We start from the raw sequence: 20,760 nt of genomic DNA on the forward strand, positions 1-20,760 counted from the left end.
AATATACCTCCTACCTGGTCCTCTGGTGGTCCCTTTTGTTAGGATCGACCACCAGAGGACTCAGGTAGCTCAGTACAGTCGCACCAAACACCACACTACACTACACCCCCTCCCCGTCACTTATTAACCCCTTATAAACCCCTGATCACCCATGATCACCCCATATAAACTCCCTGATCACCCCCCTGTCATTGATCACCGCCCTGTCATTGATCACCCCCCTGTCAGGCTCCGTTCAGACGTCCGTATGATTTTTACGGATCCACGGATACATGGATCGGATCCGCAAAAAGCATACGGACGTCTGAATGGAGCCTTACAGGGGGGTGATCAATGACAGGCGGGTGATCACCCATATACACTCCCTGATCACCCCCTGTCATTGATCACCCCCCTGTCATTGATCACCCCCATGTAAGGCTCCATTCAGACGTCCGCATGATTTTTACGGATCCATGGATACATGGATCGGATCCGCAAAACACATGCGGACGTCTGAATGGAGCCTTACAGGGGGTGATCAATGACAGGCGGGTGATCACCCATATACACTCCCTGATCACCCCCCTGTCATTGATAACCCCCCTGTAAGGCTCCATTCAGACGTCCGCATGTGTTTTTTGGATCCGATCCATGTATCCATGGATCCGTAAAAATCATGCGGACGTCTGAATGGAGCCTTACAGGGGTGTGATCAATGACAGGCGGGTGATCACCCATATACACTCCCTGATCACCCCCTGTCATTGATCACCCCCCTGTCATTGATCACCCCCCTGTAAGGCTCCATTCAGACGTCCGCATGATTTTTACGGATCCATGGATACATGGATCGGATCCGCAAAACACATGCGGACATCTGAATGGAGCCTTACAGGGGGTGATCAATGACAGGCGGGTGATCACCCATATACACTCCCTGATCACCCCCCTGTCATTGATAACCCCCCTGTAAGGCTCCATTCAGACGTCCGCATGTGTTTTGTGGATCTGATCCATGTATCCATGGATCCGTAAAAATCATGTGGACGTCTGAATGGAGCCTTACAGGGGGGTGATCAATGACAGGCGGGTGATCACCCATATACACTCCCTGATCACCCCCTGTCATTGATCACCCCCCTGTAAGGCTCCATTCAGACGTCCGCATGATTTTTATGGATCCATGAATACATGGATCGGATCCGCAAAACACATGCGGACGTCTGAATGGAGCCTTACAGGGGGTGATCAATGACAGGCGGGTGATCACCCATATACACTCCCTGATCACCCCCTGTCATTGATAACCCCCCTGTAAGGCTCCATTCAGACGTCCGCATGTGTTTTGTGGATCCGATCCATGTATCCGTGGATCCGATCCATGTATCCATGGATCCGTAAAAAATCATGCGGATGTCTGAATGGAGCCTTACAGGGGGGGTGATCAGTGACAGGGGGGTGATCACCCTGATCACCCCCTGTTATTGATAACCCCCCTGTAAGGCTCCATTCAGACGTCCGCATGTGTTTTGTGGATCCGATCCATGTATCCATGGATCCGTAAAAAATCATGCGGATGTCTGAATGGAGCCTTACAGGGGGGGTGATCAGTGACAGGGGGGTGATCACCCTGATCACCCCCTGTCATTGATAACCCCCCTGTAAGGCTCCATTCAGACGTCCGCATGTGTTTTGTGGATCCGATCCATGTATCAATGGATCCGTAAAAAATCATGCGGATGTCTGGAAGGAGCCTTACAGGGGGGGTGATCAGTGACAGGGGGGTGATCACCCTGATCACCCCCTGTCATTGATAACCCCCCTGTAAGGCTCCATTCAGACGTCCGCATGTGTTTTGCGGATCCGATCCATGGATCCGTAAAAATTATACGGACGTCTGAATGGAGCCTTACAGGGGGGTGATCAATGACAGGGGGGTGATCAGGGAGTCTATATGGGTGATCACCCCCCTGTCATTGATCACCCCCCTGTCATTGATCACTCCCCCTTTAAGGCTCCATTCAGACATTTTTTTTGGCACAAGTTAGCGGAAATTTTTTGTTTGTTTTTGTTTTTGTTTTTTCTTACAAAGTCTCATATTCTACTAACTTGTGTCAAAAAATAAAATCTCACATGGACGCACCATACCCCTCACGGACATTTATATTCCAGACTTCTTCTCACGCTTTAGGGCCCCTAAAAAGCCAGGGCAGTATAAATACCCCACATGTGACCCCATTTCGGAAAGAAGACACCCCAAGGTATTCGCTGAGGGGCATATTGAGTCCATGAAAGATTGAAATTTTTGTCCTAAGTTAGCGGAAAGTGAGACTTTGTGAGAAAAAAACAAAAAAAAATCAATATCCGCTAACTTATGCAAAAAAAAAAAAAATCTAGGAACTCGCCATGCCCCTCATTGAATACCTTGGGGTGTCTTCTTTCCAAAGTGGGGTCACATGTGGGGTATTTATACTGCCCTGGCTTTTTAGGGGCCCGAAAGTGTGAGAAGAAGTCTGGGATCCAAATGTCTAAAAATGCCCTCCTAAAAGGAATTTGGGCCCCTTTGCGCATCTAGGCTGCAAAAAAGTGTCACACATGTGGTATCGCCGTACTCAGGAGAAGTTGGGCAATGTGTTTTGGGGTGTCATTTTACATATACCCATGCTGGGTGAGAAAAATATCTTGGTCAAATGCCAACTTTGTATAAAAAAATGGGAAAAGTTGTCTTTTGCCAAGATATTTCTCTCACCCAGCATGGGTATATGTAAAATGACCCCCCAAAACACATTGCCCAACTTCTCCTGAGTACGGCGATACCACATGTGTGACACTTTTTTGCAGCCAAGGTGGGCAAAGGGGCACATATTCCAAAGTGCACCTTTCGGATTTCGCAGGCCATTTTTTACACATTTTGATTGCAAAGTTCTTCTCACACATTTGGGCCCCTAAATTGCCAGGGCAGTATAACTACGCCACAAGTGACCCCATTTTGGAAAGAAGACACCCCAAGGTATTCCGTGAGGGGCACGGCGAGTTCCTAGAATTTTTTATTTTTTGTCACAAGTTAGCGGAATATGATGATTTTTCTTTTTTTTTCTTTTTTCCTTACAAAGTCTCATATTCCACTAACTTGCGACAAAAAATAAAAAATTCTAGGAACTCGCCGTGCCCCTCACGGAATACCTTGGGGTGTCTTCTTTCCAAAATGGGGTCACTTGTGGCGTAGTTATACTGCCCTGGCAATTTAGGGGCCCAAATGTGTGAGAAGAACTTTGCAATCAAAATGTGTAAAAAATGCCCTGCAAAATCCGAAAGGTGCCCTTTGGAATATGTGCCCCTTTGCCCACCTTGGCAGCAAAAAAGTGTGACACATCTGGTATCGCCGTACTCATGAGAAGTTGGGCAATGTGTTTTGGGGTGTCATTTTACATATACCCATGCTGGGTGAGAAAAATATCTTGGTCAAATGCCAACTTTGTATAAAAAAAAAAGGGAAAAGTTGTCTTTTGCCAAGATATTTCTCTCACCCAGCATGGGTATATGTAAAATGACACCCCAAAACACATTCCCCAACTTCTCCTGAGTACGGCGATACCAGATGTGTGACACTTTTTTGATGCCAAGGTGGGCAAAGGGGCACATATTCCAAAGTGCACCTTTCAGATTTCACCGGTCATTTTTTACAGATTTTGATTGCAAAGTACTTCTCACACATATGGGCCCCTAAATTGCCAGGGCATTTTGGAAAGAAGACACCCCAAGGTATTCCGTGAGGGGCATGGCGAGTTCCTAGAATTTTTTATTTTTTGTCGCAAGTTAGTGGAATATGAGACTTTGTAAGGAAAAAAGAGAAAAAAAATAAATCATCATTTTCCGCTAACTTGTGACAAAAAATAAAAAATTCTAGGAACTCGCCATGCCCCTCATGGAATACCTTGGGGTGTCTTCTTTCCAAAATGGGGTCACTTGTGGCGTAGTTATACTGCCCTGGCAATTTAGGGGCCCAAATGTGTGAGAAGTACCTTGCAATCAAAATGTGTAAAAAATGGCCTGCAAAATCTGAAAGGTGCACTTTGGAATATGTGCCCCTATGCCCACCTTGGCAGCAAAAAAGTATATATGAGCTTCAAAATCATCACAAAAAAAATAAAAAAATGTTTAAATCACCCCCCTTTCCGTATAATAAAAAAATAAATACCTAAATAACAATAAATATAAACATCATAGGTATCACTGCGACCAAAAACACCCGTACTATTAGAATATTTTTTTAAATGTCCAATACGGTGAATGACGTAACGGAAAAAAAATTGTCCAAATGGCCATTTTTTCATTGCTTCTCTTATCAAAAAATGTCATAGAATATGATAAAAAAAAGTTACACACACTCCAAAATGGTATAAATAAAAACTACGGATTGTCTCACAAAAAATTAGCCCCTATATAGCTCAGTAAACATACAGTAAGTATAAAAAAAAAAGTTATGGTTAATATGGTGAGGTAAAAATTTTTTTTTTTTTTAAAGTTTACATTTATTTCTACACTATGTAGACATAAAAAACCTATACAAATGGGGTTTCATTGTAATTGCACTGACCCAGAGAATGAAGGGCATGGGTCAGTTTTGCTGCAAACAAGACACCGTGTGAAAAAAAACTGTAAAATGGTGGAGGAATTGCATTATTTTTTTCCAATTCCACCCCATTTAGAATTTTTTTACCACTTCCCACTACATTTTATACCATAATTAATGGTGACATTAGAAAGTAAAACTTGTCCCACAAAAAAATAAGCACTCATACAGCTATGTGAATGGAAATCTAAAAAAGTTATGGCTCAAGGAAGATAGGGAAGAAAAATGAAAACGCAAAAATGAAAAAAACCTCCGGTAGTGAAAGGGTTAAACCAGTCAGTCTGTAAACGTACTATGGTCAGGATTAAGACTTTATGTCGAAATGCGTATACCGCTTTGCTCTCTGGTCGGCTAATGGATTTTAAGATGATGCAGTAAACTATTTTAACAGTGGCCTGATTGCTGGAATATTTGTATTTTTGCACTTTGTCTGGATTGTTCCCTGGTCCGGGGTTTCCGTGCATGGCAGTGGCATGTAAGGGTTAGCTGAAATTATTTGTACCAAATTTATATACTTCTTATTTTGTTTAACTATTTTAAATAACATAAAAAATCTAAAATGTTCTTTGCATCGCCCTATTCTGACACCCTTACCCCTTAAGGAGCTTGCCATTTTTCACCTTAACCACTTCCCGATCGCCATTGACTGTAAATGTCCTGGGCGGTCAGGTTAATCTCTGAATGGACGTTCTGGAATCGTGCAGCTGCCGAGCGGGGGGGCCTACTGTCAGTGACAGCAGGGCACCCCAGAAAGATGGCAGGGACCGAGTGCTGTGAATACAGCTGAGGAAGCGATGTGCCGCTTCCTGTCCCAGCCCGATGATCATGTGATCGCTGGGGCTGGGTGAGTGCAGCAGCTGTCTGGTCTTCCATAGACCACAATCTGCCCTGCACTGAGGTTGTACAGCACTGTATTAGGGCTTGTTCACACGACCGTCCGTTTTTTGTGGTCCGCAAATTGCAGATCTGCAAAAAACGGATGCCGCCCGTGTGCCTTCTACAATTTGCGGAACGGAACAGGAGGCCCATTATAGAAATGCCTAATAGGAGAGGACTCATAATTTTTGCGGGGCCACTGAACACAGCAACGGATGCAGACAGCACACAGAATGCTGTCCGCATCTTTTGCGGACCCATTGAAATGAATGATTCCGTATACGGACCGTATGCGGAACACAGAAAACGGCCCATATACGGAACGCAAAATACGTTCATGTGAACGAGCCCTTATGCTGTACAGCCTCTCTGGGGGGTGTATTTCCCCTGCAACTGGGGCTACTATGTCAGCCCCAGTTACAGGAGAAATCAATAGTAAAAAGAAAAAAATTTAGTTGAATAACCCCCAGACGTCTTGTGTGACCTTGTGGGGGATACAAAGTGGAAAATAAAAAAGTGTTTTGAAAAAAAAATTTAATAAAACGACCGGCTCTATAATAATATCATATGATCCACCCCATCAGGTGAACGCTGTAAAAAATGAAAATAAAATAAACATTGTGCCAGATTTTTTAGTGAGCTCACCTACCAAAAAACATAATGTTAACCAATCAAAAAGTCGTATGTACCCCAAAATGGTAGCAATAAAAACGTCACCTCATCCCGCAAAGAATGAGCCCCAAGATCATAGCCAGAAAAAAATAATAATGGCTCTATGAAAATTGCAGCACAAAAACATGATTTTTTAAAATAAAAATACTCTTATTGTGTAAAATGTAAACAAATAAATAAAAAAATAGACATATTTGGTATCGCAGCAACCGTAACAATTGGCTCTACACAAATATAACATAATCTACCCCATCAAGTGAACAGTGTGAAAAAATAAAATAGACAAATTACACCAAACAGCTTTTTTTGTGACTTTACCTCCCAAAAATGAGATAAAAAGCAACCAGAAAGTCAAATGTACCCCAAAATGGTGCCAATAAAAATACAGCTCGTCTCGCACAAAAATGCTCTCACGCAGCTCATTCAACAAAAAATATTATGTTATTAAGTTATCGCTCTTAAAAACCATGACAGAAAATTCTATGTTAGAAAATCCAGATGCCGCCCCCTACCTTCTGAGTCCTGGCGTATCCCCAAATAACAGTTTTATTATTATATATATTAAAATCTGAATTACTAAGTGAGTGCTCATTTTATTTACCTTTATTAACTATTTTACAAACCAAAAAATACTATATTAAAAATACAGTCAGCACTCCACTAGAGAATTGAGATGTTGAACGGCAATGACGGGGCGTGTTGGGGTGCACTACCTCCGACCCTATTACTTGTAATGCAGGGCAATGCCGTATTACTTAGTGCAGGGCTGTTGCCAACTGAATATTGTTGTCAGTATGGCAGTGTAAAGCAGTGGGGAACAGTCGACATCAACCCACTGTCAGAGGGATGCTAATGACCCCCTTATGCACATGAGGTCAGCTTGATGCCAGACCACAGATAGCCCTACAAGCTATAGTACACACCATGAGCTTGTGTTGGAACTGAATAGCTTGATTGTTATCTCTATTGATATGTAGTTCAGCCGGACTGAACACAGTTAGATCACAATGGAGTGGAAGACTGAATCTAAGGCTAGGTCTACACGACGACATTTGTCGCGCGACATTTTGTTGCACTAATGTTGCGCGACAATTTTTATAATGGCAGTCTATGGTGTCGCACTGCAACATGTGACATGCTGCGACTGCGACGCAACAGTCACAGAAAATCCATTCGAGATGGATTTTTCTGCGACTGTCGCGTCGCAGTCGCAGCATGTCGCATGTTGCAGTGCGACACCATAGACTGCCATTATAAAAATTGTCGCGCGACATTAGTGCAACAAAATGTCGCGCAACAAATGTTGCGCCCTATCTGTCGCGCAACAAATGTCGTCGTGTAGACCTAGCCTAAAACTGCAAACTACAACTGCCCCCCAACATGTTTCACCAGTATTCTGGCTTCATCAGGGGAAATGGGCAGCAATTGCTCACAAATCGGTATACAACCACATATGGGGTGTTTCTGAAAACTGCAGAATCAAGGTAAAAAATATTGAGGTTTGTTTTGTTGTTAACCCTTGGTGTGTTCCAGGAAAAAAATATTATTAAAATGGAAAATCTGCAAAAAAAAAAGTGACATTTTGAAATGTCACCTCTATTTTGCTTTAATTCCTGTGGAATACCTAAAGGGTTAACAACATTTCTAAAACCAGTTTTGAATAGTTTGAGGGGTGTCATTTCTAAAATGGGGTCATTTATGGGTTGGTTCTACTATGTAAGGCTGCTTTCACACTTGAGGGAGAGTGATCCGGCAAGCAGTCCGGTCACTGACAGGCAATCTACATATAAACGGACAGCATTTGTATCCGGATACGGATCCGTCTCACAAATGCATTGCAAGAACGGATCCGTTTCTCCATTTGTCATATGGACAAACGGATCCGTTTCAATTTTTTTTCTCACATTTTTACCTGTCTGTGCATGAGCAGAACGGAAGGACGGATACGGCATTGGGGTAGTTTTAATGCCGGATACGGCACTAATACATTTCAATGCAAATTAATGCCGAATCCGGAATTCTGGCAACTGATCTGGAATTTTGCACGGAGATAATACCGCAGCATGCTGCGGTATTTTCTCTGTCCGAAACACCGTTCAGTGACTGAACTGATGATATTCTGGTGCATCCTGAACGGATTTCTCTCCATTCAGAATGCATTAGGATAAAACTGATCAGTTCTTTTCCGGTATTGAGCCCCTATGATGGAACTCAGTGCCGGAAAAGAAAAACGCTAGTGTAAAAGTACCCTAAGCCCCACGAAGTGACTTCAAAACTAAACTGGTCCTTAAAAAAGTTGACTGGAAATTTTCTTAAAAATTTCAAAATTGCTTCTAAAATTCTAAACCTTCTAACGTCCTAAAAAAAATGAAATTACATTACCAAAATGATGCCAAAATAAAGTAGATATATGGGGAATGTTAATTAATAAATATTTTATGAGGCATCACTATCTGTCATAAAAGCAGAGAGATTCAAATTTAGAAAACAGTGGATTTTCTCACATTTTCGTTAACTTTTGGATTTTTTTAATAAATAAAGGTAAAACATATTGACTCAAATTTACCCTTAAGATGAAGTACAATGTGTCACGAGAAAACATTCTCTGAATGACTTGGATAAGTAAAAGCGTTCTGAAGTTATTACCACATAAAGTGACACATGTCAGATTTGCTAAATTAGGCCTGGTCAGAAAGGGGACAAATAGCCCGGTCTGGAAGTGGTTAAGGACCAGGCCGTTTTTTGGAAACTTGACATATGTCACTTTATGTGGTAATAACTTCAGAACGCTTTTACTTATCCAAGCCATTCTGAGATTGTTTTCTCGCAACACATTGTACTTCATGATAGTGAAAACATTTTGTTGATATAATCTACCTTTATTTATAAAAAAATCCCAAATTTACAGAAAATTTCGAAAAATTTGCAATTTTCCAAATTTGAATTTATCTGCCTTTAAGGCAGATGGTGATACATCATAAAAGAGTTATTACTTTACATTTCCCATATGTCCACTTTCATGTTTGCATCATTGTAAGTAGTAAGTAAATTTTAAATTTCCAAAAACATTTTTTAAGGATCACTTCAATTCTAAAGTAACTTTGTGGGGCTTACATAGTGGAAACCACCCATAAATGACCCCATTGTATAAACTACACCCATCAGGTTATTCAAAACTGATTTTACAAACTTGTTAACCCTTTAGGTATTCTACAAGAAGTAACGGAAAAAGGAGATTACATTTTTAAATTTCACTTTTTTGGCATATTTTGCATTTTAATAAATTTTTTCCTGCAACACATCAAGGGTTAACAACCAAATAAAACTCAATATTTACTATCCCAATTCTGCAGTTTACAGGAATACCCCACATGTGGTCGTAAACTTCTATACGGGCACACGGCAGGGCGCAGAAGGAAAGTAGCGCCATATGGATTTTAGAGGGCAGATTTCACTGGAATAATTTTAAGTTGCCATAATACATTTAAAGACCCCCTGATGCACCCCTAGAGAAGAAAATCCAAAATAGTAACCCCATTTTGGAAATTATAGGATAAGGTGACACTTTTATTGGTATTATTTTGTGGTATATATGACTTTTGATTGCTCTATACTACGCTTTTTGTGAAGCAAGGTAACCAAAAAACGGCTGCTCTGGCAGTTTTTTTTGTTTGTTTTTTACAGTGTTCATCTGACAGGTTAGATAATGTGCTATTTTTATAGAGTATGTTGTTATAGACACGACAATACCAAATATGTCGACTTTTATTCTTTTGTTTCAGTTTTACATAATAAAGCATTTTTTAAATCATTTTTTTTGTCTACTTTTTCTGAAAGCCATATTATTTTTATTTTTTGGGCGATTATCTTATGTAGGGGCTCAGTTTTTGTGGCATGAAGTGATGGTTTGATTGGTACTATTTTGGAGTACATATTACTTTTTGATAGTTTGATATTACACTTTTTGTGATGTATGGTGAAAAAAAATAGATTTTTTTTTAGCATAGTTTTTTTTTTTTTTTCTTTTACGGTTTTCACCTAACAGGGTAAATCATTTTTATAGAGCAGGTTGTTACAGACGCAGTGATACCTAATTTGTCTATTTTTTTATATTTATTTTGGTTTTACACAATAAAAGCATTTTTGAAAGAAAACAAATCATGTTTTTATGTCTCTATTTTATGAAAGCCATCTCTTTTTAATTTTTTAGGCAATTGTCAGGTAGGATCTCAATTTTTGCGGGGTGAGATGATGGTTTGATTGGTACTATTTTGGGGTAAATACTACTTTTTGATCATTTGGTATTACACTTTTTGGATGTAAGTTGACAGTGTTTACCAGATGGGTTAGCTCATGTATTATTTTTATAGAGCAGGTTTTTACGGACGTAGCGATACCGAATATGTCTGTTTTTTTTTAATATATTTTGGTTTTAAACAATAAAAGCATTTTTGAAACTAGTTAGGGTCTTATTTTTTGCAGGATGAGATGACGGTTTGATTGGTATTATTTTTGGGTACAGATGACTTTTTGATCACTTAGTAGAGTCCTAATCAAAAGTTTAAGACCACTTGAAAAATGGTAAAAAATCATATTTAGCATGGCTGGATCTTAACAAGGTTCCAAGTAGAGCTTCAACATGCAACAAGAAGAAATAGGAGTGAGACAAAACATTTTTTGAGCATTCAATTTAATGAAAACAATGAATAAACTGAAACAGGCTGTTTTTCAGCTGATCAAAAGTTTAGTACCACACCTCCAAAAAAACTGAATCCCCCCAAAACTGAAATCCAACTTCCAAACATAAACTCAGTAATGAGTAGCTCCGCCGTTATTGTTTATCACTTCAAAAATTTGTTTCGACATGCTTGATGCAAGCGTTTCCATGAGGTGAGTGGGAAAATTTCTCCAAGTGGTGAAGACGGCCGCACAAAGGCCATCTACTGTCTGAAACTGTTGTCCATTTTTATAAACTTCCCTTGCCATCCACCCCCAAAGGTTCTCAATTGGATTTAGATCAGGGGAACACGCAGGATGTGCCAAAAGAGTGATGTTATTCTCCTGGAAGAAGTCCCTTGTCCTGCGGGCATTGTGTACTGTAGCGTTGTCCTGTTGAAAAACCCAGTCGTTACCACACAGACGAGGGCCCTCAGTCATGAGGAATGCTCTCTGCAAACATCAGCTCCATTGTTCCACTGAAGGAAAAAGCACCCCAGACTATTATAGCGCCCCCTCCACTGTGGCGCGTAGAAAACATCTCAGGTGGGATCTGCTTGTCATGCCAGTAACGTTGGAAACCATCAGGACCATCAAGGTTCCATTTTCTCTCATCAGAGAATAAAAATTTCTTCCACCTTTGAATGCCCCATGTTTGGTGCTCTCGTTCAAAGTCCAAACGAGCAGTTCTGTGGCGTTCAAGGAGACGAGGTCTTTGAAGACGTTTTTTGTTTTTGAAGCCCTTCAGTCTCAGATGCCATCTGATGGTTATGGGGCTGCAGTCAGCACTAGTAAGGGCCTTAATTTGGGTCGAGGATCGTCCAGTGTCTTGACGGTCAGCCAATTGGATCCTCCGGCTCAGTGCTGATGACATTTTTTTGGGTCTTCCACTTGACTTTTTTGTTCCATAACCCTCAGGATCATTTAAGAAATTCCAAATGACTGTCTTACTGCGTCCCACCTCAGCAGCTATGGCGCGCTGTGACAGACCCTGCATATGCAGTTCAACAACCTGACCATGTTCAAAAAGGGAGAGTTTTTTTGCCTTTGCCATCACAATGTGTGACTACCTTACAGAAAATGACAATGAATCCACATCTTTGCACAGATTTGGCCTTTTAAAGGCATGTGGTCCTAAACTTTTGATCAGCTGAAAAAAACTGCCTGTTTCAGTTTATTTGTTGTTTTCATTAAATTGAATGCTCAAAAAATGTTTTGTCTCACTCCTATTTCTTCTTGTTGCATGTTGAAGCTCTACTTGGAACCTTGTTAAGATCTAGCCATGCTAAATATGATTTTTTGCCATTTTTCAAGTGGTCTTAAACTTTTGATCAGGACTGTATTATACTTTGTGTGATGCAAGGTAACAAAAAATAGCTTTTTTTAGCACAGTTTTTTTTTTTTTTTTTTTTTTTTTTGTTGACCAGAAGGGATGGATCATGTGATATTTTTATAGAGCTGGTTGTTTTGCATGCAGTGATACCTAATATGTCTGTTTTTTTTTTGTTTGTTTGTTTTTTGCAATGTTATATGTCTCTTTTTATGGCAAAGGGGCTTTTTTTTATTGAAACTTAAATTTTTTTATTGTTAAAAACTTTTTTTTTCACTTTTTTTTTTTGTTTTTGTCCCACTATGGGACTTCAACATTACAGGGTCTGATCCCTGTTTCAATGCAGCACAATACATCTGTATTGTACTGCATTGACTATCAGTGTATTACACAGTGTAATACACTGATAGTTTGCCTATGAGACCCAGCCTGGAGGCTGGGCCTTATAGGCCTCCGTACATGCCGGGCCCCAACGCCTTTGAATGGCTTGGGGCTGCCATTGCGGGAACCCAATGGATAAGGAGAGGGAGCGCAAACTTCCCATATGCCGCAGTCAGCGCTGACCGCGGCATATGAGGGGTTAATCCACCAGCATCGGGGTCATCTCTGATGCTGGTGGATGCAGCAGGGATCCATCTGTCAGTAACAGCCGGATTCATGCTGCTTATCGCGGCACCGCACATGGGGGTGAAGGACCACAGGACGAGAATGCTTGCCCTGGGGCACAAAGTATCGGCCATTTAGGATGGGCATTCTCGTCCTGGATCCTTAAGGGGTTAAATGTTTATCTTTTTCTCTACATAGCTGATTATGGGCTTGTTTTTTTCTGGAGTGAGCTCTAGTTTTTATTGCTACCATTTTGGGGTACATACGACTTTTTGATCACTTTTATAAAAAAAATTGGGAGGGGCAAGATGACCCAAAAATGGTGAATCAAACATTTTTTTTTACAGAGAAAACATTTTTATATTTCAATAGTATGGACATTTTTGGATATTGGAAGTATCAATTATATTTATTTTTTTATTGTTTATTTTCACATGTAAAGTGTGGTTTGAATTTTGGTTTTTAATTATTATATATTTTTTTTCACTGTGCATGTGATCATCTGATTGCTTGTATCATAGACTGCACTAGAATACTATTTCAGTGTATTGTATTTTTACGGGCCTTGCCTTGGGCATGGCTCAGTATGACAGGCCTAGGAGCCTTCATAAAGCCCCAGATTATGATCCTGCTCCATACACCTCTCGCACCCAGCTAATGTAGTATTATGGCAGGGTGAGCAAAGGGATTAAGAAAGTGAAAAGAAAGATTATGGATGCAGGTACAAAGGGTGGATTTTCCACAGCTATCCGTTGCAAAGGATGAAATCTGCTGCAGAAAATCAGCAGTATTTATGCCAAGGCTTGTGTTCAAAGGTGCTTGGTGCCAAGGGGGTCATCTCCATACAAAATCTGACGGTCAGACTATGAAAGGACACACCCTATTGTAAAAGGGAAAAGTTGTTAACACTCAGTTGTCTATTTATTCATACATTTCCAGAAGGAGTAATAGAGGAAAGACTCAATGCGAGTCTTAAGAAAAGATGTACCAGAATTGTTATTTTATGGGGAATGGAAGTATTTACTAAAATGGACATGTCAGGAGAGGTGAGTGGTCCTCTTTAAGCCACTACCTAGCATAACATAGGAATACATATAATTGTAGCTGTAAATGGTTCGGGGAGTGTAATGTTTTTGAATAAAATATATTTTTTGAAGGCGATTTGTCACTAAGGTTTACAAAGAATGTCTATAACAGGAAACTGAAAAATTCTGGCACAGAAAAAGTTATGCCCTTACACACTGCGGCCGGCCTATATACCAAGAGGCATTTGATAATTGCATCATTATATTTTCTGTTTCTGCACATACCATTTTAATATTCTAACACTTACAATAATGAATCTCATTAAAAAGTCAATACATATGACCTCTACCCATAATCATATTTCCATCAGGTAATAAATGTGTATACTCCTTCAAAAAAATACATTAAACTGAGGATGGGAAGGCTCTCCGCAAAATATGTGGAGGCTGGTGGCATATTGTGACGGCTGAAGTGCTGAGGTCACTGTTATGTTCCATATCCATTAAATACTGGCTTCATTAGAGGGTAAAAAGCATGTTTTCAGGAATTCTCACAGTTTATTATTAGATTATAATTAGACCTTTGACTTTCCACCATCCCTTCTAAAAAAAAAAAAAAAAAAAGAAGAAAATAAGTTCTTGGAAGTATTAAGTCAAATGTCAAAGCTGAAAAGATAAACTATATGATATACTAAGATACTATGGGGGTCATTTATGATTAGATATACTCCACTATACTCCATTAGATATACTCCACAAGATGACGTCATCCCGCCTCCTGAAACCCAGAGCAGGAAGTTGCAATCAACCACCTGCACCACAGATAGCAGCATAGAGCGAGGCAATTAACTTTTTTTTCCCTGCCACTACTGGGGCAGTACAGCTGGGGAGAGGAACATTATAAAACAGAGGGTACTACTGAGGGATTATAAACACTGGGAGAATGACAGTGGGAGCATAATAAATACAGTGACAATACAGGGGGTCATTATAAATACTGGGGCACTACAAGGGGGCATTATAACTGCATTATTAGTACTGAAAGTGCTGTGGGGGCATTGTTATTATTGGGCACAATATGGAGAACATTGCTAATAATGGGGCACTCTTGGGGAGCATTATCAAATCAGGTACATTGTAGGGGGCACTATTAGTAATGAGGGCACTCTGGAACAGAGTTATAGCTATTAGGTGGGGATTTTGGGAGCACTTTGGGGACTATCTGTATTGCACTGTTATTTCATAAGTATAGTATTCAGGGGCACTGTGGAGCATAGCAGGCACAGTATTGGGGATATCAGCAGAATGAAAATGTCTGTGAGGCAGCTGAAAGAAGTTGTCATGGCGGTCTGCTCCAAATGGAGAAAATGAGAAAAAAGAACTTCTACATTAAAGGAGAGGTCACTGTGCTGTATGTAACGTCTAATTCAAATATGCCTTTAACAATAGTGCTGGGGGAGAGGTGTTGGACTGAGTATTTGACAGGGGAGTTAAAGACACAGATAGAGTTGTAGAAAAACAAAACCAATGATGAGAAAGCCGCCTCAGATGCCATGATCACAACTTAACATGGCATCTGAGGGGTTAAATGTCTGTGATCGACATTATCGCTAATCACAGACAGTCACCCCAGGTGTCCGCAGTTTGAAAAGACAGTAACTTGGTGGCTATGTTGTCTGCTGCTCTCAGAAGCAGGCACCATTTTTAAAGAATACATGTATGCCAGATGTCATAAAGGAGTTAAAGAACTGGTCTCCTCATATGGAAGCGTTAAAAAACAAAATAATAAATATTTAATAGACGTTTTGGTTAAGGCCTCATGCACACAACCGTTCTGTTTTCGGCGGTCCGCAAATTGCGGATCCACAAAGCAAGGAAGCCGCCCATGTGCCTTCTGCAATTTAAGGAATGGAACAGGCGGGCCATTGTAGAAATGCCTATTCTTGTCCGCAAAACGGACAAGAATAGGACATGTTATATTTTTTTTGTGGGGCTACGTAATGGAGCAACAGATGCGGCCCCATTGAAGTGAACGGGTTCGCACCCGAGCCGCAAACACTGTGGCTCAGATGAGGACCAGAACAACTGGTCGTGTGCATGAGGCCTAAAAAGCAGAGATACTCGAAATAGGCAGTGAATTAATTTCTGACTCCTTCCAGTAGGGCAAAAATTAGAGCTTCCTTCCGCAATATGGATGGCTGCAGATAGGATGGCAGGAGGATAAAGAAATGCATTTAAAGTTGTGGCATGACTAATCCCTGAGAAGCCTAATATATGGGGCTCCTGCAGAGAATCAAACACCATAGACCTGATCTGTGCATCTTGGTGTTACTGGTAAACTTGCTGCACACTTCTTTACTAGGAAATCTCAGTGGGTCCTTGTGTGTGACACCAAGTGAAGAGAGCCGCTAATCTGCTAAAGAGAGATAAACACTCAATTCTACACTCAACGCGTTTCTATTCATTAAATGTCCTCAGGAGTGTTACAGTGCATTCAGCAACAAAATAATAAAGTGGAGCACATGTGCTGCGGCGCCCGGTGCTGATATGGCCGTGATGCGCACTGCCCACTACCAGCCCTTTTACAGTAACTAACTCCGCCCATGGGCGGGGCCGAACGGTGCTGCGAGTGGCGAAGTCTGGGGGGGAGGGAGATGAGCCTCCCAAGTGTCTCCGCCCCAGGGAGCGAAATCGCCCGTATGGAATGTAAGAGATACTGGCTCCTAAGGACATTTCGGGTATCTCTGCCTTTTAACCAAAATTTCCATTAAATATTAATTTTTTTGTTTTTTAACGTCTTCATCAGCAGTGAATCATGTTTTCCTAGAAAGACGTATACCCTTGTGATTTACACTATTTCCGTGATTACTCCTCATATGGAACAACAAAACTTTTGCGCTCCCTTAGGTTTCAGAGTCCATTTGTAAGCACAACTTCTACAGTGCCTCTACTACTACTATGAAAAAGCCTCTTAAAGGGAACCTGTCATGTGGCTATTTGATTATAATCTAACTAATTATATACAATCATTAACTACTAAAAAGTGCCTTAGGCCTCTTTCACACTTGCGTTGTCCGGATCCGTCGTGTACTCCATTTGCCGGAAGTGCCCGCCGGATCCGTAACACCGCAAGTGAACTGAAAGCATTTGAAGACTGATCCGTCTTCAAAATGCGTTCAGTGTTACTATGGCAGCTAGGACGCTATTAAAGTCCTGGTTGCCATAGTAGTAGTGGGGAGCGGGGGAGCAGTATACTTACCGCCCGTGCGGCTCCCGGGGCGCTCCAGAATGACGTCAGAGCGCCCCATGCGCATGGATGATGTGATCCATGCGATCACGTCATCCATGCGCGTGGGGCGCCCTGACGTCACTCTGAAGCGCCCGGGAGCCGCACGGACGGTAAGTATACTGCTCCCCTGCTCCCCACTACACTTTACCATGGCAAACAGGACTTTAGCGTCCTGGCAGCCATGGTAACCATTCAGAAAAAGCTAAACGTCGGATCCGGTAATGTGCCGAAACGACGTTTAGCTTAAGGCCGGATCCGGATTAATGCCTTTCAATGGGCATTAAATCTGGATCCGGCCTTGCGGCAAGTCTTCAGGATTTTTGGCCGGAGCAAAAAGCGCAGCATGCTGCGGTATTTTCTCCGGCCAAAAAACGTTCCGGTCCTGAACTGAAGACATCCTGATGCATCCTGAACGGATTTCTCTCCATTCAGAATGCATGGGGATAATCCTGATCAGGATTCTTCCGGCATAGAGCCCCGACGACGGAACTCTATGCCGGAAAAGAACAACGCAAGTGTGAAAGAGCCCTTAGATGTATTCACTTACTGGTGTGACAGATGGTTACCTCATAATATACACACAAAGATGCTGCATGCTAATGAACTCTATTTGAGTCCAGCGTGATGTCACTGAGTCCAGTGTATATTTAATTCAGAGATATAGCCACTCCCCTGCCTACCTGCTGCTTATTCATATGGAAAAAAAACTGTCATTCAGCAGCAGGTGGGCGGGGAGAGTCAAGAGCTCATGAATATTCAGGACTCATCATTATCAGCTGGAGCTTTTCAATACAAGATGTTGGCAGATTGACTGGGTCAATAAAAGAAAGTGACCCAGCATTTTGCTAAGAGAATTAGTCACTTATTTATGTTGCCCTTAGTTAGGACACCATACAACTGGTGACAGGTTCCCTTTAAGGAGGATTTTTCACTTCAATAATCTTTGTGTGTATTTTCTATACAGGCAAAACAGAACCAATCGCAGTAACGATTAAATATTAAAAATCTTTAGTGATCTTTGTTACAGGTGATTGCCCACCGTTCGCACAAAAAAAGAACTTGCTATATAATCACTTGTTACTTGCTCAAGACAAGACTAACTGCAAAACTAATTAGGTAATTACTTCTTGACCATTGAGGGACTAGCCCCTGGGAAACCAGTGATCCTGAGAATAAATGAGCTACGGTGCTGATTTACGGTACTTGAATTTACTGAATTACCACTGTGATCTTCTCACACTTATCTATGACATAAGATAAGATCACTGACTAGATTTCCCCTTAAATTCTTATCAGCAGTTAAAGGAAATAAAACAGATCTATTCTTATTTTCATTGGTTCCAGTTCATGCTTAAATGAGTATTCCCACCCCAGTCTTTCATGGCCAGGATGGGAATAACCTGTGTAAGCACCAGTGAGGGGTGGGCATAGTACTAGCAGGACTTCGCTGTTTCCATAAGCAGTGAATAGAAGCTAGGCCATTTCTAGTAACTCAGAAGTTATGGAAAAAGTGTACCATGCTGAGATACTGTCTGTGTAGTTGTGTGGTTCCTACAGAAACAGTAGAGCGAAAGGGTCTCTGCCATTTCCACAACTTCGCCTAGCGGGAATTGTGGGTGGGTGGAATAAACCTTAGATAAATATGAAATAAGAGCAGGCCAAACTCACTAGTTTTGATGAGGTCGTCCGAAGATCTAATGTGCATGAGGGAACTCTCAACTGGCAGATATTGGATATTAACACAAGCTACTTTTGGTTCAGTCAAACAAGTATTCATCCATCAAAGATATCATGTGTTATTCTATGTGGCAACCAAAAAGTGTGAAATAATCTGGAAATGTCTGTACACATGAATAAATACCAATATACTTACTGCAATATCCCCTTCCTCCAGTCTCATTCCAGCCAGAGAAGCTGTATAAAGAATGTTAGAAGATCAGAATTACAGGACAATTGTGCAAATACTGTATGCATAATAATTCAGGGAGCAATAACGGAGTTCAGGCGTTGTAACTTTCATTCCTTCACATAACATATTTTATGGACATAACCCAATAAGGGACAATTTTCTTCTCATATTGTGGCAATAAGGGAAGAATGAAGTTTTCTCTACTGAAGTGGGAAATAAGGTTTCCACGGTTTTTCTATGTTTTTGTATTATAATTATAACGTAATGAGCAAACCATAGCGAATCATGTTCATGGTGTATGTAAAAAAACAAAAACTGCTGGATAGGGAATAATTGATCGGTGGGGGTCGGACTGCTGAGATCACCACTAGAGATGAGCGAATCAAAGCTGATGAGAGGAATTCGATCAGAATTTCAGGAATTATTCGATTCACACTGAATCTGAATTTCCTTACGCTTTGTGGTAATGAATCGCATTTTTTCCTAAAATGGCTGCCGCACATGTTAGGCCATGGAGCAGGGAACTCTGGGAACAAGGGATCACCCACAATGCCATGCATGCAGCCAATCAGCAGCCAGCCAGTCCTGTGATGTCACAGCCCTATAAATAGCCTCAGCCATCTTGGATTCAGCCAGTTTCCAGTGTGCTTAGTGCAGGGAGAGACGTTAGCAGGCGCTAGGGACAGTGCTAAGAAAGACTTGAAAACATATATTTTACTCAACAGAAGTTCAGGGAAAGAGCATCAGAAGTGTAGGGAAAGAATAGGGAGGAATTATTCCATAGTAATGAAGCAGAACAGGGTTTAATAGGGGAGTTTATAGCCTGGGTAATAGGAACAATCCTATTACACCTTGCTTCACTGAATGCGGATCCAAATAGCCATTATCCTGCTGCTCATTTCAGGTTTGCAATATCTCTGTAATTCCAGCAAATCGTTCTTGTTATTGGGGTCTTATTAGCCCTTGTGCGGTGCAATTATATATATGATCTAAAGCCTTTTTTTGTTCTGTATTAGTGGGTACAAAAAAAAAAGGGGGGGCTTACTAGATGTTGTGTGTTGAAGTGAGAAAATGACTGCCCCTTTTTGGCATGTATTAGTGGCAAAAAAAACATATGACTTGCCGTTCACGGCCGCAGTTATATGTTCTAAAGTCTTTTTTTGCGTGTATTAGTAGGGGGGAAAAAGGGCTTATTAGCCGTTGTGTGGTGAAGTGAGAAAATTACAGCCCTTTTTGGAATGCATTAGTGGCAAAAAAATATATATTTGCGGTTCATGGCCCACAGTTATATGTTCTAAAGCCATTTTTGGCATGCATTAGTGGGTAAAAAGAAAAAGGGCTTATTAGCCGTTGTGTGGTGAAGTGAGAAAATTATAGCCCTTTTTGGCGTGTATTAATTTCCATTTTATTTACCTATTTGATCTAACAGTATGTCAGACAGATTAGTGACAGGCCCTGCACAGGGGAGGGGCATAGGCCTAAATGGTTCTGGCGCAGGCACAGGTCGCAGCAGAGTAAGGGGGTGTGGCAGCAGGGGTCACTTCGAGAGGCCTGAGCTCCCAGTGTCAGCTAGCGGTCGTGTCTTGACCAGCAACCCAGCAGTTCTTGAATGGTTGACTCGATCTTCAACTTTGTCACAAGTGACATCAGACACCCCCAGCCAAGAGTCGGTGGGTTTGTCAGATACAACCCATAGTTGGCATGGCTAGGGAGCAGGCCCTG

General features: G+C 41.2%; 1 protein-coding gene across 2 annotated transcripts in view; it reads right to left on the reverse strand.

Moving 5' to 3' along the window:
* Positions 1-20,760, reverse strand: part of XYLB (xylulokinase) — a 370,041-nt gene that overhangs the window by 213,883 nt on the left and 135,398 nt on the right. For both annotated transcript variants that reach the window (XM_044293861.1, XM_044293862.1), the window contains exon 11: positions 19,003-19,043. In XM_044293861.1, coding sequence (XP_044149796.1) covers positions 19,003-19,043 — 41 coding nt within the window. The remainder of the gene's footprint in view (positions 1-19,002; positions 19,044-20,760) is intronic.

This window comes from Bufo gargarizans, chromosome 5 (genome assembly GCF_014858855.1).
Source record: "Bufo gargarizans isolate SCDJY-AF-19 chromosome 5, ASM1485885v1, whole genome shotgun sequence".
NCBI lineage: Eukaryota > Metazoa > Chordata > Amphibia > Anura > Bufonidae > Bufo > Bufo gargarizans.